Below are 14,091 nucleotides of genomic sequence, written 5' to 3'. Positions count from 1 at the left end.
GTGATTTAAGCAATTTTGAGCGTGGCATGGTTGTTGGTGCCAGATGGGCCGGTCTGAGTATTTCACAATCTGCTCAGTTACTGGGATTTTCACGCACAACCATTTCTAGGGTTTACAAAGAATGGTGTGAAAAGGGAAAAACATCCAGTATGCGGCAGTCCTGTGGGCGAAAATGCCTTGTTGATGCTACAGGTCAGAGGAGAATGGGCCGACTGATTCAAGCTGATAGAAGAGCAACTTTGACTGAAATAACCACTCGTTACAACCGAGGTATGCAGCAAAGTATTTGTGAAGCCACAACATGTAAAACCTTGAGGCGGATGGGCTACAACAGCAGAAGACCCCACCGGGTACCACTCATCTCCACTACAAATAGGAAAAAGAGGCTACAATTTGCACAAGCTCACCAAAATTGTTGCCTGGTCTGATGAGTCTCGATTTCTGTTGAGACATTCAGATGGTAGAGTCAGAATTTGGCGTAAACAGAATGAGAACATGGATCCATCATGCCTTGTTACCACTGTGCAGGCTGGTGGTGGTGGTGTAATGGTGTGGGGGATGTTTTCTTGGCACACTTTAGGCCCCTTAGTGCCAATTGGGCATCGTTTAAATGCCACGGCCTACCTGAGCATTGTTTCTGACCATGTCCATCCCTTTATGACCACCATGTACCCATCCTCTGATGGCTACTTCCAGCAGGATAATGCACCATGTCACAAAGGTCGAATCATTTCAAATTGGTTTCTTGAACATGACAATGAGTTCACTGTACTAAACTGGCCCCCACAGTCACCAGATCTCAACCCAATAGAGCATCTTTGGGATGTGGTGGAACGGGAGCTTTGTGCCCTGGATGTGCATCCCACAAATCTCCATCAACTGCAAGATGCTATCCTATCAATATGGGCCAACATTTCTAAAGAATGCTTTCAGCACCTTGTTGAATCAATGCCACGTAGAATTAAGGCAGTTCTGAAGGCGAAAGGGGGTCAAACACAGTATTAGTATGGTGTTCCTAATAATCCTTTAGGTGAGTGTATATATGTATATATGAGTGTGTGTGTGTATGTATACATTAGGCTATGATGTGGAGAATTATTGATTAATCAAGCTTTATGTTGTAATACAATCAAAGTTCTTTACTACAAAAATAAATCAATTCTGATGTTCTTATGTACTTTAGGAGAGCAATTGCTGCACAACCACTTTGGTCATATAGTGTGTGCACAATATTACTTTTGTTAGGAACATAATTAGTAATTCTGTCAAGAATTGAATTTGTTTTGTTGGCATTGATTTAACCTTTCATTTCATTCCACAGTTGGATATACAATGAATGATCTGATTTTTGAGTGGCAAGAAAATGGCCCAGTGCAATTTGCAGAAGGACTGACGCTACCACAGTTTATACTGAAGAAAGAGTCTGATTTACGATATTGTACTAAACATTACAATACAGGTAAGAGCCGTGCTTCCAATTTGAACTTTGAGTTTTCTTTCCAAAATGCATTTATTGTTCAGTAGAAATATATTTTATTCTAATGTGTAAAAGAAGATAATATCTGAGGTTATTGGCTTTACACTACTCAACTTTTTACTTCCTTAATCTCTCAGTTTAGTTTTATCAGTTCTGTATTTTACCCACGTTTACTGCCTTCGAGAAATGCCTTGTTATCAAATTTGCACCAATTCAGAATCATGCCAAAAATTAATATTACACACATTCTGCAATTACTGGGTGGGTCCCAGCCTATGTCCAGTTTTTGGTTCCTGATGTCATCATTAAAGTCAACAAGATAAAAAAAAAACACACAAAAAAGCCAAATGTTTTAAACAGTCGATTTTGGATATTTACAGCTGCGTTTACACAGAGATTTAACACACAAACCGCCAGACAGGAAGCAAACAAAGTCTCTGTCGAATCAGACTTTGCATATGCTTCACTTTCCTTTGCTTTATGGTTGGTTAAATCATTGTGTTATTCTTCCACTTGGGTACGTTTGTTGTGACTGTATTCTCAATAAACCCATAATAAGGGCAGACACCTCAGATGGCACGCTTTCCCGATGGTTCAAAAGTTCAGTCAGATATAAGTTCCCCCCTATTTACCAGTGCAGGGGTGTCTATCCCAGCTCCTAGAGAGTGCCAACCAAACTCCAGGTTTTAAACCATCAGGTTACTCTTAAATGGACAGTCTGTTATTTTGGGCACATATCAATCAGTTGAGCCAGTATCTTGATATATGCTGTTAGTTAGGGTTAATTTAAGGACTCATCATATTTCAAAAGGACTTGCTCAATGAGTCGCATGTGTTCCCGTTGTTTACTGATGTAAAACTGACCGGATTAGGGCTCTGCGAGACAAGGATTGGAGACTGCCTTTCTATGCCAACTTGGAATATGCAGATGCTCTTAAGAACATAAGTGTCCAATCAAGGCCATTCGCCCCATCGTGCTCATTTGGTGTCCATTAATAACTAAGTGATCCAAGGATCCTATCCAGTTTGTTTTTAAATGTTCCCATATTTTCAACTTCAACCATATCGCTGGGGAGTTTGTTCAGATTGTGACGCCTCTCTGTGTGAAGAAGTGTCTCCTGTTTTCTGTCTTGAATGCCTTGAAGCCCAATTTCCATTTGTGTCCCCGGGTGCGAGTGTCCCTGCTGATCTGGAAAAGCTCCTCTGGTTTGATGTGGTCGATGCCTTTCACGATCTTCAAACCCATTCTCCTATACAGACAGAAGTCCTCAAAGCAGACACAAGGGCTTTTTCCTAGAGTCCACATCAGACCAGGTGCTCTGTCCACAGATGCTTCTTTGTGTCAAAGGCCATCTGTAGAGAAAGTCAAGCAATCCCTCCCCTCAAGAATATTCTTACCCTTCCAGCACTAGTGTGTTTACAGGGGTTTGTTTTGCGACAGGCTGTGACTGCTGATCTTTTTGTGAACATAGCACTTGGTCTGACATGAACTCCTTAAGTTTCACTGCCTAGGGCCTCCCATTGTCCAGCCCGGTAGAAAGACATGTTGTATTGAGTTGTGTGTCAAGACAAGACCTTCTTTGTCGAGGTGTCAGATTCATATGCTAGTCTTTCAGAGTTAGCTTGTGTCCTTCAGGAGATGATGCATTATAAACAAATGCAGTGATGTATTTGTTTGTTTGCTTAATCTGTTTGTTTAGATGATCCAATATTGAGTGATGTATAAATGTAGCACTGTAGTCCGAGTTGAAATATATTACTGTTGATCAGTTTCACTTGAAACTATTATTTAAAGATCGCATCATTAAGTGTGTTGTTGTTTTGTTGTATTTATTTGTTTATTTATTTATTTATGAATATGCTCACACAAAGACAAAGACAAAATCTTTCATTCTTAGTGCGCCTGGCAGACTGTGGTTAGTAACTATTCCTGATGTAGCTCAGTGTTGCTCTCCCTCATATCTGAAATAGCTTCATACTTATCACTTCCTCGTGCTGTCTGCTACATCCTGTGTCTAAGTCTTTCCTTTGAAATGATTATACTTCACAGAACTGTTTTTTTTAATGTGTGCTTTTGTATTTGTTTTGCTCATAGTCTTTTCCGCAGAATAGAAAGCAAGAGATGTTCAGTATGTGTATCAAAAATAAACTAAATTGCAACCTGGCTTGTATGCCCTGAAGGATGAAGTTAAAATAGATTTTTGTCTCCATTGTACTGACTTCATATGCCTTTTCATATTAGTCTTGCATAATAATAATGCTCAGCTATCTCTCTCTCTCTCTCGATTACACCTTGATTTTACAAGCATCTGACAAGCATTTTACAAAAATCAGACCAACATATATATATATAATAATGCCTCTGAATCTTGCAATCACGTTTAAATTGATACTGTAGTGTTATCAGCCTCAAGATTCAATAATTACTATTGTTCATTTACATAATTTAATGTATTTTTTTTAGCTCTGTTCAGTCTTCCAATGTCTATTGCTGTATTTAATTAATAAACAAACTATGGTTTGAAATATTATTCACCACGAGTTTCGACTTGTTCACACTTTCTCATTCCAAGAAGAATATGATTGACGAGGAAAAAAATAAATGCCAATCTCAAGTTGCTTTAGAAGCCCTTGGAAACATATTTCTTCAAGATTAACAGACACCGTCACAGAACAGACTCTGTGTTTGGGTTTCAGCCCCAAGTGAGGGGTTTATATCAGAAAGCAACTGAGGTTGAAAAGGTATCTGATTTGGAAGAATGGAGCCCAGGTTTGTATAAAGAATGTGTGTTCAGGTTTAGACAGTATGTATACAGGATGAATTTACCATGTTAATCTATTCAGAAGATAAAAGAGTGGCCCGTGGGACAGCAATCATGAAAATGAAAAAAGAAAAAAAATACACAGATGAAATGTTTTGTTGGAGTTGACAACTGTACTATGAGTGTAATAGTATATGTAGAGACAAGGAAAAGATAACCTGTATAGTGCTTTATAAAGCCTTTTATTATACTAGATTAGTATTAGATTAGAAGAAATTATATTCCTCAGAGCGAGCATCCGAGGCGCAACTGTAATCATAGAAGCACAGCATGCAAAATATGTATATATATATACATACAGTGGGGGAAAAAAGTATTTGATCCCCTGCTGATTTTGTACGTTTGCCCACTGACAAAGAAATGATCAGTCTATAATTTTAATGGTAGGTGTATTTTAACAGTGAGAGACAGAATAACAACAAAAAAATCCAGAAAAATGCATTTAAAAAAAGTTATACATTGATTTGCATGTTAATGAGGGAAATAAGTATTTGACCCCTACGACTTAGTACTTGGTGGCAGAACCCTTGTTGGCAATCACAGAGGTCAGACGTTTCTTGTAGTTGGCCACCAGGTTTGCACACATCTCAGGAGGGATTTTGTCCCACTCCTCTTTGCAGATCCTCTCCAAGTCATTAAGGTTTCGAGGCCGACGTTTGGCAACTCGAACCTTCAGCTCCCTCCACAAATTTTCTATGGGATTAAGGTCTGGAGACTGGCTAGGCCACTCCAGGACCTTAATGTGCTTCTTCTTGAGCCACTCCTTTGTTGCCTTGGCTGTGTGTTTTGGGTCATTGTCATGCTGGAATATCCATCCACGACCCATTTTCAATGCCCTGGCTGAGGGAAGGAGGTTCTCACCCAAGATTTGACGGTACATGGCCCCGTCCATCGTCCCTTTGATGCAGTGCAGTTATCCTGTCCCCTTAGCAGAAAAACACCCCCAAAGCATAATGTTTCCACCTCCATGTTTGATGGTGGGGATGGTGTTCTTGGGGTCATTCCTCCTCCTCCAAACACGGCGAGTTGAGTTGATGCCAAAGAGCTCGATTTTGGTCTCATCTGACCACAACACTTTCACCCAGTTCTCCTCTGAATCATTCAGATGTTCATTGGCAAACTTCAGACAGGCCTGTACATGTGCTTTCTTGAGCAGGGGGACCTTGCGGGTGCTGCAGGGTTTCAGTCCTTCACGGCGTAGTGTGTTACCAATTGTTTTCTTGCTGACTATGGTCCCAGCTGCCTTGAGATCATTAACAAGATCCTCCCGTGTAGTTCTGGGCTGATTCCTCACCGTTCTCATGATCATTGAAACTCCACAAGGTGAGATCTTGCATGGAGCCCCAGACCGAGGGAGACTGACAGTTATTTTGTGTTTCTTCCATTTGCGAATAATCGCACAAACTGTTGTCACCTTCTCACCAAGCTGCTTGGCGATGGTCTTGTAGCCCATTCCAGCCTTGTGTAGGTCTACAATCTTGTCCCTGACATCCTTGGACAGCTCTTTGGTCTTGGCCATGGTGGAGAGTTTGGAATCTGATTGATTGATTGCTTCTGTGGACAGGTGTCTTTTATACAGGTAACGAGCTGAGATTAGGAGAGTCCCTTTAAGAGAGTGCTCCTAATCTCAGCTCGTTACCTGTATAAAAGACACCTGGGAGCCAGAAATCTTGCTGATTGATATGGGATCAATACTTATTTCCCTCATTAACATGCAAATCAATTTATAACTTTTCTGAAATATGTTTTTCTGGATTTTTTTGTTGTTATTCTGTCTCTCACTGTTAAAATACACCTACCACTAAAATTATAGACTGATCATTTCTTTGTCAGTGGGCAAACGTACAAAATCAGCAGGGGATCAAATACTTTTTTCCCTCACTGTATGTTGAATGCATCATGTACATCCACATGAATAACTTACACAGTTAATATGTAACTTGGTTATGACGTGCAATGCATAATTCATGGCCGGGCTGAGGTAGGGACACATTTTCGTACTCGTGGCGCTGTCCGTTCACTCTCACTGCCTTTGGTCTTCTGAGAGGCTGTCATTCATATAACATACATCAATTTTCATTTCAGGAGCGCTGACACAAGAACATACACACACACACACACCCATCACATCATGAGCACACATTCCATGAGATTATCCGTCAGATTGTAGCCATTGTATTTGTGCCAGCTGCTCTGTTATGATTAGGGAACTTCAGTTGCCCCACCATCCCCCGAGCTCTACACCGGAGTACTTTGAGCATGAACATAAGAAAGAAAGTTTACAAACGAGAGGAGGCCATTGTGAAAGTTTACAAACGAGAGAAACCCATCGTGCTTGGATGTGCTCGGATGGAAAGATATTTACTCACAATAGCATCCACCACTGACACGGCCTTAAGCTTGTGGAAATACATGGACCCACAAGGCAGAAACTTGTACACACAGTGGTATACAAAATGGTATCTTATTTTTTTGTTTTGTTTATTTAAGCTTGCATGATATCTATTATACATCATAATTAGTATTATTATTTACTGATGAATGCCAGGCATGCAATGGTTCGGAATTAAGGTGGGCAAATACCTTTTTAAAAACTAAAATGGGAAGTAAAGTTTCCTGCTTCAACACGTAGTAAATGTAATTTAAAAGTAGTTCAAACACACATCTTATGTATTTGTTTAAATAATTTTTACTGTATGTTCATCATTCATTGTGAAATTTAATGGGTAGCCAGGAACAAATAGAGAGTCAAGGAGCATCATGGGATAAGAGAACGGGATACAAGGAGAGCAGCAGAGCTTTGGAGAAGCTCAAGAGGGGATTGACAGACACAGGAGACAAAGTCGAGACAAAACTAGGCCGTTTGAAGTAGCTGGAGCGTGCGTTAGGGAGTAGGACAAGACTGCAGCTGTGTCTCAGAAACTATAACAAGTCTTTAAGCAGAAAATAAGGCATGAGAAAAGAAAGCTACTTCAGAATGTTGATGCATAATGTAGTTGTTTGGATTAGTTGCTTAATTAGCACACAGTCTCTGGGGTTTGCGAGTCTGTGATCCACGATTTAGTGATATCTTTATTAAAGTTTGTCAGAGAGTTTCTTCAAATGTTGTCGCTGAGACGGGAGACGTGGGCTGTGAAACACGGCTGCACCAGAGGAATGCACCTTCATTATGGGGTCTGATCACTGTGCTACTTGTGCTGGTTGGTAGTTTAATAAATTGTCCAACGTGTCTTTCAAATATTAATGGTCTGTAGACATATTGTTAAAAGCAAATAATTAATTCCTATCCTGTCATTTCAATTAACAATTCATTAATTGACTAATTAGTAAGATGGCCACCTTAACATTACAATTCAAGCTTTCTATTGCTTTAGTCCAATTTATTTTTCTTGAGTTACTTTTTACTGTATATATTTTTCTGGCTCATTTAGGTATTTGTTTTTGACTTTTTGTTTTACATATTCATAGTTCTGGTGGAACTGAACTGAAAAATAATTTCAGGTGAGAAAGGTCTGGAAGAAAAAGTGTTCCCTTCTTTCATTCTTTCAAGTCTTTCCAAGAAAAAGCCTAAAATTGCATTTCCCGTGCTGTAAATCCAATGATCAACTGACATCTGAACTAACAAACATTTAATGTAACTGTATTGAAAGTTGCAGCCCCAAAGCATGACTAAAAACAGACTTTCTGATCTTCATCTCATTTTCTGCTTCAGTTATATTGCCTGGAGAGGAGGCGACCATTAGGTCAGGGCCTTGAGCTGTAGACCACCAGAGATTTCATTTCCACTATAACTGTCATCCTAGAGGAGTTTTAGTTTTCCTCTCTTCCTTGCTTAATGGTTTTCCCTTGTCTTTGTATTATTAATTTAGTCATAATATGTGAAGACTCCCTAGAGCATCATTCCATCATGTGCTGTTTATGCAGTGACTCTTCAAAACAAAGCAAACAACCACACACACAAAGATCAGCCGTACAGAAATCTGCTGAAAAGAGACACAGAGTTTAAAGTTGACAGCAACTTTCTTGGCATTACAGAGGAGAGAGAGGGTGGGGGCTCGAGGGAAAGTGAGACACAGAGGTCAGAGGAGGATGAGTAAGCAGTGAGGAGGAGCTCCGGTCTGGAGGTGATGAGAGTGCATCTGGAAAGAGGTGGCAGAGAAGCCGTTCGAGAGGGGGGGGAAGGAGTGATGAAATGTGGGAGTAGTGGCAGAAGCCTTGTGGGAGGATAACACAATCCACAGTGTTGGTTTAGGGACAGACAGGGGAGACTCCTCTCGTCAGAGAAGGAGAGAAAGTGAGCCAGCAGGGCGTGAGTACAGAGAATGAATAACAAAGCTGCCATGTCAGCCATTTGGCTCACATACTGCTTTGTAAGTAATGTAACAAACTGACTTGTTATATTACTTTTGAACAATGGGTCATGATAATAATTATAATAATAACAGTATACTATTGGCCAGGCCTATCCTCTGCTCTCTCTCTGTATGTGTACTCACACACACATGCACACACACACGCACACACACACACACACACATATATGTCCAAGAGCAATATGACTGCATAGCTGTCTTATGATTTATCGAAAGTGATTTTGTGACCACTGTAATTTTGTAGAACATTGTATGTTGGCCTTGAATAAACAAAACTAAATAATAATAATTATGATGACAATAATAACTGAGCATTATTAACTGCTTCTTATAAAATCAGTTACGAATGGATCGCTGTTTTCCATCCTGTCTGAAGAACAGAGCATGAGTGCAAGAAGTAACTTGCTCAGGGTAACACACAGTCAGTCAGTGACACTTTACCACCTTATTCAGGAATTCAACTGGTGATTTGATTTTGTGGATATATATAGAGAGGTTATGTGAAATGGAGGGACTGCAGAGTGTGTGTGGTTAACCCCTTAATTTCCTCATTGTTTTTTAAAGCAATTGGCTGGTCACATCACATCGTGTCAGTCCAAGAGTCAGGTGAAAGGTATCTTAGAGAGGACGTAGCTCAGTCTGCTCATGCATGGACCTCAACTTGCCGGAAGCTTGAAGCTCGAGTTTGGAAACATGAATGGCATTTTCACCCGGGGCTGACAGAAAGACCTTTGATCATGAAGACACTTTTAGCCAAGAAGTCAGGGGGCAATTTAACCACCAGCATGGTTGCTTTCTATATTAATTATCTCCGCTGTGTTTACTAGACAACAAACCATATTAAATACTCTATGACAAACCAAGCAAAACAGACAAACTATCATATTGGTGTGGATTGTCAAAAATCATTTAAATCATAATTTTCTAACCTCCCTTCAAAGTGTATTTATGGTCTCTAAAATGTGTATTTTAATTTCTATTTCAAAGGGGCATTGAAGAACTGTTAACAACAATGTTATTAACATATTTATTAACAATGAATACATGCCTATTACAATAAAGCTTGACCTATTAAGAATGCACAGAAGTTTATTGATCTTGTATAGATTGACAGTTTAATAGTTGTCTCTGGTTAGCGTGCTGCTGTCTGTGTGGGCATACCACATCAATGTAGCATTTGTTTCTTTCCAAACCAGGGAAGTTTACTTGTATAGAGGTCCGTTTCCATCTTGAGAGGCAGATGGGTTACTACCTGATTCAGATGTACATCCCCAGTCTCCTGATCGTCATTCTGTCCTGGGTATCTTTTTGGATTAACATGGACGCTGCCCCTGCCAGAGTAGCGTTGGGCATTACGACTGTCCTGACCATGACTACGCAGAGCTCGGGGTCTCGGACATCTCTCCCCAAGGTAAGACACCGCTGACTTTCTCTATTTATTGAGCAATTGTGCCCTTTTGCCCTTGCTCCCCCGTTCGCTGAGGTCCTTTGCGGCTCAAGGGAAACGGAAGTCCCTGTAAAATCACTGCTTATTTGTGATGTGATTGTGTGCCGGCAAGTGGGAAGAAAGGCTTACGTACAAAAATAATAATACTTCAAAGTCTATGAGCCACATCAAAGCGTTTGTCAAGTGAGCAAAGTCCTAAATGCCATAAAGTGATTTAGTTTCCTACTCAAAACGACCTTAACTGAACTACACAATTTCACTAATTAAACTAATTGTAAACAATTAACAAATAAAGCAGGACACCTGGAAAGACAATACTAATGTTCGATAACCCCAGACGAGGCGGACCAGATGCTAATGCCTAGTTCACAGCTGACGTACGTAAAGCCCTTGCAAGCAGAAAAAACATGTTTTCACACACCTCAGTTGAGAGTGCATTATTGATTCGATCGCCCATACCCTAAAAAGGTGTGGATTCAGATTCTGACTTGATTATTACTGTTATTTCTCATTGTGTTCGCTGTGTAGGTATCATACGTTAAAGCCATTGACATCTGGATGGCGGTCTGCTTGCTCTTCGTCTTCTCGGCGCTGCTGGAGTACGCCGCGGTTAACTTTGTCTCCAGGCAGCACAAGGAGCTCTTGCGCTTCCGTCGCAAACGGAAGAAGAACAAGGTGAAACCGAAAGGAATAATTGATAAACCCCTTTCAGAATAACTCCCTCCTTCAAAGATGTATACACCTCCAATATGAACACCCCCAACTATAGTCTTTGCTAACATGTTGATTGGTTTGTCTGTGGGAGATCGTGAAGGATTACACTATGTAACACAATTTTTGTTCCTGGGTAGTAAGTGTTATTTCCTAATTGCTTATGCCTCAAAAGTATAGAAAATAGCTATTATTCCCCACAAACTTTGCTTTTGTGACCAGGACAGTGATATTTTGAAATGTACCTATTTCCAACAAGAAAACGGGAGAATTTGTGTCTTTTCGTTCACATACAGTCAGAAAAAATCCAACATATGATTCCAAATTAACATGTATTTATACTAAAGTAATACAAAAATGACTACATAAGATTTAGAAGTGAGTAGTTTTTCGAGATTTACAATTATACTGTAAATCATCTGCTGTGGCCAGTCCCGCCGGAGGTAGTGCACCTTGGTGTCCCTGCTGTCCCAAAGGCAAAGATAGCAGGGAAACTTGGTAAAGCCACCTTAGAGACCCATCAGGAATGCCACCATTTTTAAGTCTCCTATGACCTCCCAGCCGTACTCATCACACTTCAAGGCGTCCAGCAAGGCGACTGGCCACAGCAGACTGAGTTCTCTGTGGGGTGGAACAACGTCAAGTGGGAGCCACTGGTGGACCCCCGGAAGGTGCTGATGCCACCACTGCACATCAAATTGGGCCTTATGAAACAATCTGTCAGAGCTCTAGATAAGGAGTTGGCAGCCTTCAAGTACCTTTAAGACTTCTTCCCTAAGCTGTCTGAGGCAAAGGTCAAAGCCGGTGTCTTCGTCGGACCACAGATAAAGAAGTTGCTGGAGTGCAATGAATTCCCCAAGAAGCTCACTAGTAAGGAGAAAGCGGCTTGGGACAGCTTTGTCACAGTGGTTCGGGGCTTCCTGGGCAATCACAAGGCCGAAAACTATGTGGAGCTGGTTGAGACTCTGGTGAAGAACGACGGCACAATGGGTTGTAGGATGTCCCTCAAAGTCCATATCCTTGATGCTCATCTTGATAAATTCCAGGAGATCATGGGAGCATACTCGGAGGAGCAAGGCAAGTGCTTCCACCAGGATATACTGGACTTTGAACACAGCTACCAAGGACAGTATAACTAGAACATGATGGGAGACTACATTTGGGGGCTGATTCTTGAAAGTGATTTACAGTATAATTGTAAATCTCACAAAACTACTCACTTCTAAATCTTTTGTAGTCATTTTTGTATTACTTTAGTATAAATACATGTTAATTTGGATTCATATGTTGTTTTTTTCTGACTTTATGTAAACAAAGACACAAATTCACCCGTTTTCTCATTGGAAATAGTTACATTTCAAAATATCACTGTTCTGGTCACAAAAGCAAAGTTTGCGGGGAATAATAGCTATTTTCTATACTTTTGAGGCATAAGCAATTAGGAAATAACACTTACTACCCGGGAACAAAAAAAAAATAGAAAATGTGTTACACAGTGTTATGGGTCCTAACGTGACAATTTCACAGGTTTCACAGCTGTTTGGAGACCCGTTCACAGCATCTGTTTGACATGGGGACAGTGACACACACACACACTTGATACAATTGTGTAGGTCAGTGATTTTAGTCCCAGTTATGCTCAGTTATGCTCTGAATATTTGGAAAATATGATACATTCATACATACAAACATGACGACTATGTACTCAAAATGTGAACAGGAAGTCAAAATAATAATAAAATTATTATGTATGCTCCAGCTGATTTAATTTGTTGATTCAAACCTTGTTGTAGGCTTTTGTTTTTGATTGTCAGTGTTAAATACTCTCATGAACAAAACAATAGAAGCATATTATTATGTATTATTATAATTATTATTATTATCATTTTCTCTCTTAATGCATGTAAGTCATGTAGATGGTTTCCTTTAAACAAATCACTCAAAATACACAGTATAAATTAATAAATGAAATGTATCTATGAAAATCTGCCACCTAGTGTAAACACACCAACACTGCGCCTGCCTGCCATGCACAGGGGATTAGGGTTTCGAACTTCACATTGTGATTTCAGAGCCACAGACTTTCTCGCAGCGCGCAGGTCAGTGCACACAGGATCTGCTCGCAGGTTTGCTTATCTCTGGGTGTGTTAATATTGCATGTCCACTCGCTTAGTGAGATCAGCTCCACTGCTGGGTTCAGAGGATGATTGCAATTGTGTTTTCAAGCTGCTTTAGCATCAGGAATGACGTGATCACCAAATCAATTCAAAACTATAAAGATAACACACAAGGGGTTGGTCATATGTTTACAAAAGAAACAGCTTAGGGCCGGATTAAATCAAAACTTTGACCCACCCGCTAATAGAAAACTACACAACTGTACTCAGTTTTAGTAAGATGCCACTTTCTTCTAATCAGAAATGTAACCGCTATGATGTACAGGTGTGTAGCGTGTGGGTCAAAGTGGGTCAAAGTTTTGATTTAATCCTTTAGTTTCCTTAGCTGAATACAATAATACTGCACTGTAAAACGCTGAGAAACATAATGAAAATGTGTGCCACTGTCTGCATCCTAAAGAAATGGTTTAATGCGATATTAACAAAACAAATACACACATAAATAAGGTGACACATCATGGCATAGGTATTTTCATTCATATTTTTGCTTGTAGATTCCATATATTAATAATAATAATAATAATAATAATAATAATAATAATAATAATAATAATAGTGTAGTAGTAGTTTTAAAATGCTGTTTTGTTTAAGTTGTCACAAATTACACAGTTGTTGATGTTCGACAAAGTTCATTTCCATATTTTTTGCATATTCTGTCTAATAAAACGTATTGAGTTACATAATAAAGGAAATTATTAGAAAACGCTGTACCAATAAGTGCTTAAATCTTAAGAGAGCTCATATATATTTCCTGAATTGACCAAGTAAATTCTGTTTAGTCTGTCTATTTTTAGTTCAGTGGTTACAATGGGATGAGAAAAAAAGTCAAACTTTTATTTAAAGCAATTTAAGGAAGTGGTCATTTTGTACATGTCTGAAAATCTTTTCCCTTGTTATTTTTTCATTGTTTTACTGTTTTCTTTCAGTTCTCATGTATTTTGTACATTTGATACAGTGTTAATCATTTTATTTATTTGTTTATACTTTGACCATATTACTGTAGCTAATGTGTCTCTGTCTCAAAATGTAAGTTTCATCACCATATACTAAAAGTCCAGTTTAGATATATTTATTCATTTGTATC

General features: G+C 39.5%; 1 protein-coding gene across 1 annotated transcript in view; it reads left to right on the top strand.

Moving 5' to 3' along the window:
* Window positions 1-14,091, top strand: part of glra3 (glycine receptor, alpha 3) — a 66,277-nt gene that overhangs the window by 46,772 nt on the left and 5,414 nt on the right. Inside the window, exons 6-8 of the mRNA XM_066718138.1 lie at window positions 1,322-1,459; window positions 9,869-10,083; window positions 10,648-10,794. Of these exons, the coding sequence (XP_066574235.1) occupies window positions 1,322-1,459; window positions 9,869-10,083; window positions 10,648-10,794 (500 nt within the window). The remainder of the gene's footprint in view (window positions 1-1,321; window positions 1,460-9,868; window positions 10,084-10,647; window positions 10,795-14,091) is intronic.

The sequence above is a fragment of the Amia ocellicauda genome, chromosome 12 (assembly GCF_036373705.1).
Source record: "Amia ocellicauda isolate fAmiCal2 chromosome 12, fAmiCal2.hap1, whole genome shotgun sequence".
NCBI lineage: Eukaryota > Metazoa > Chordata > Actinopteri > Amiiformes > Amiidae > Amia > Amia ocellicauda.
This window is presented reverse-complemented; position numbering and strand designations above follow the sequence as displayed.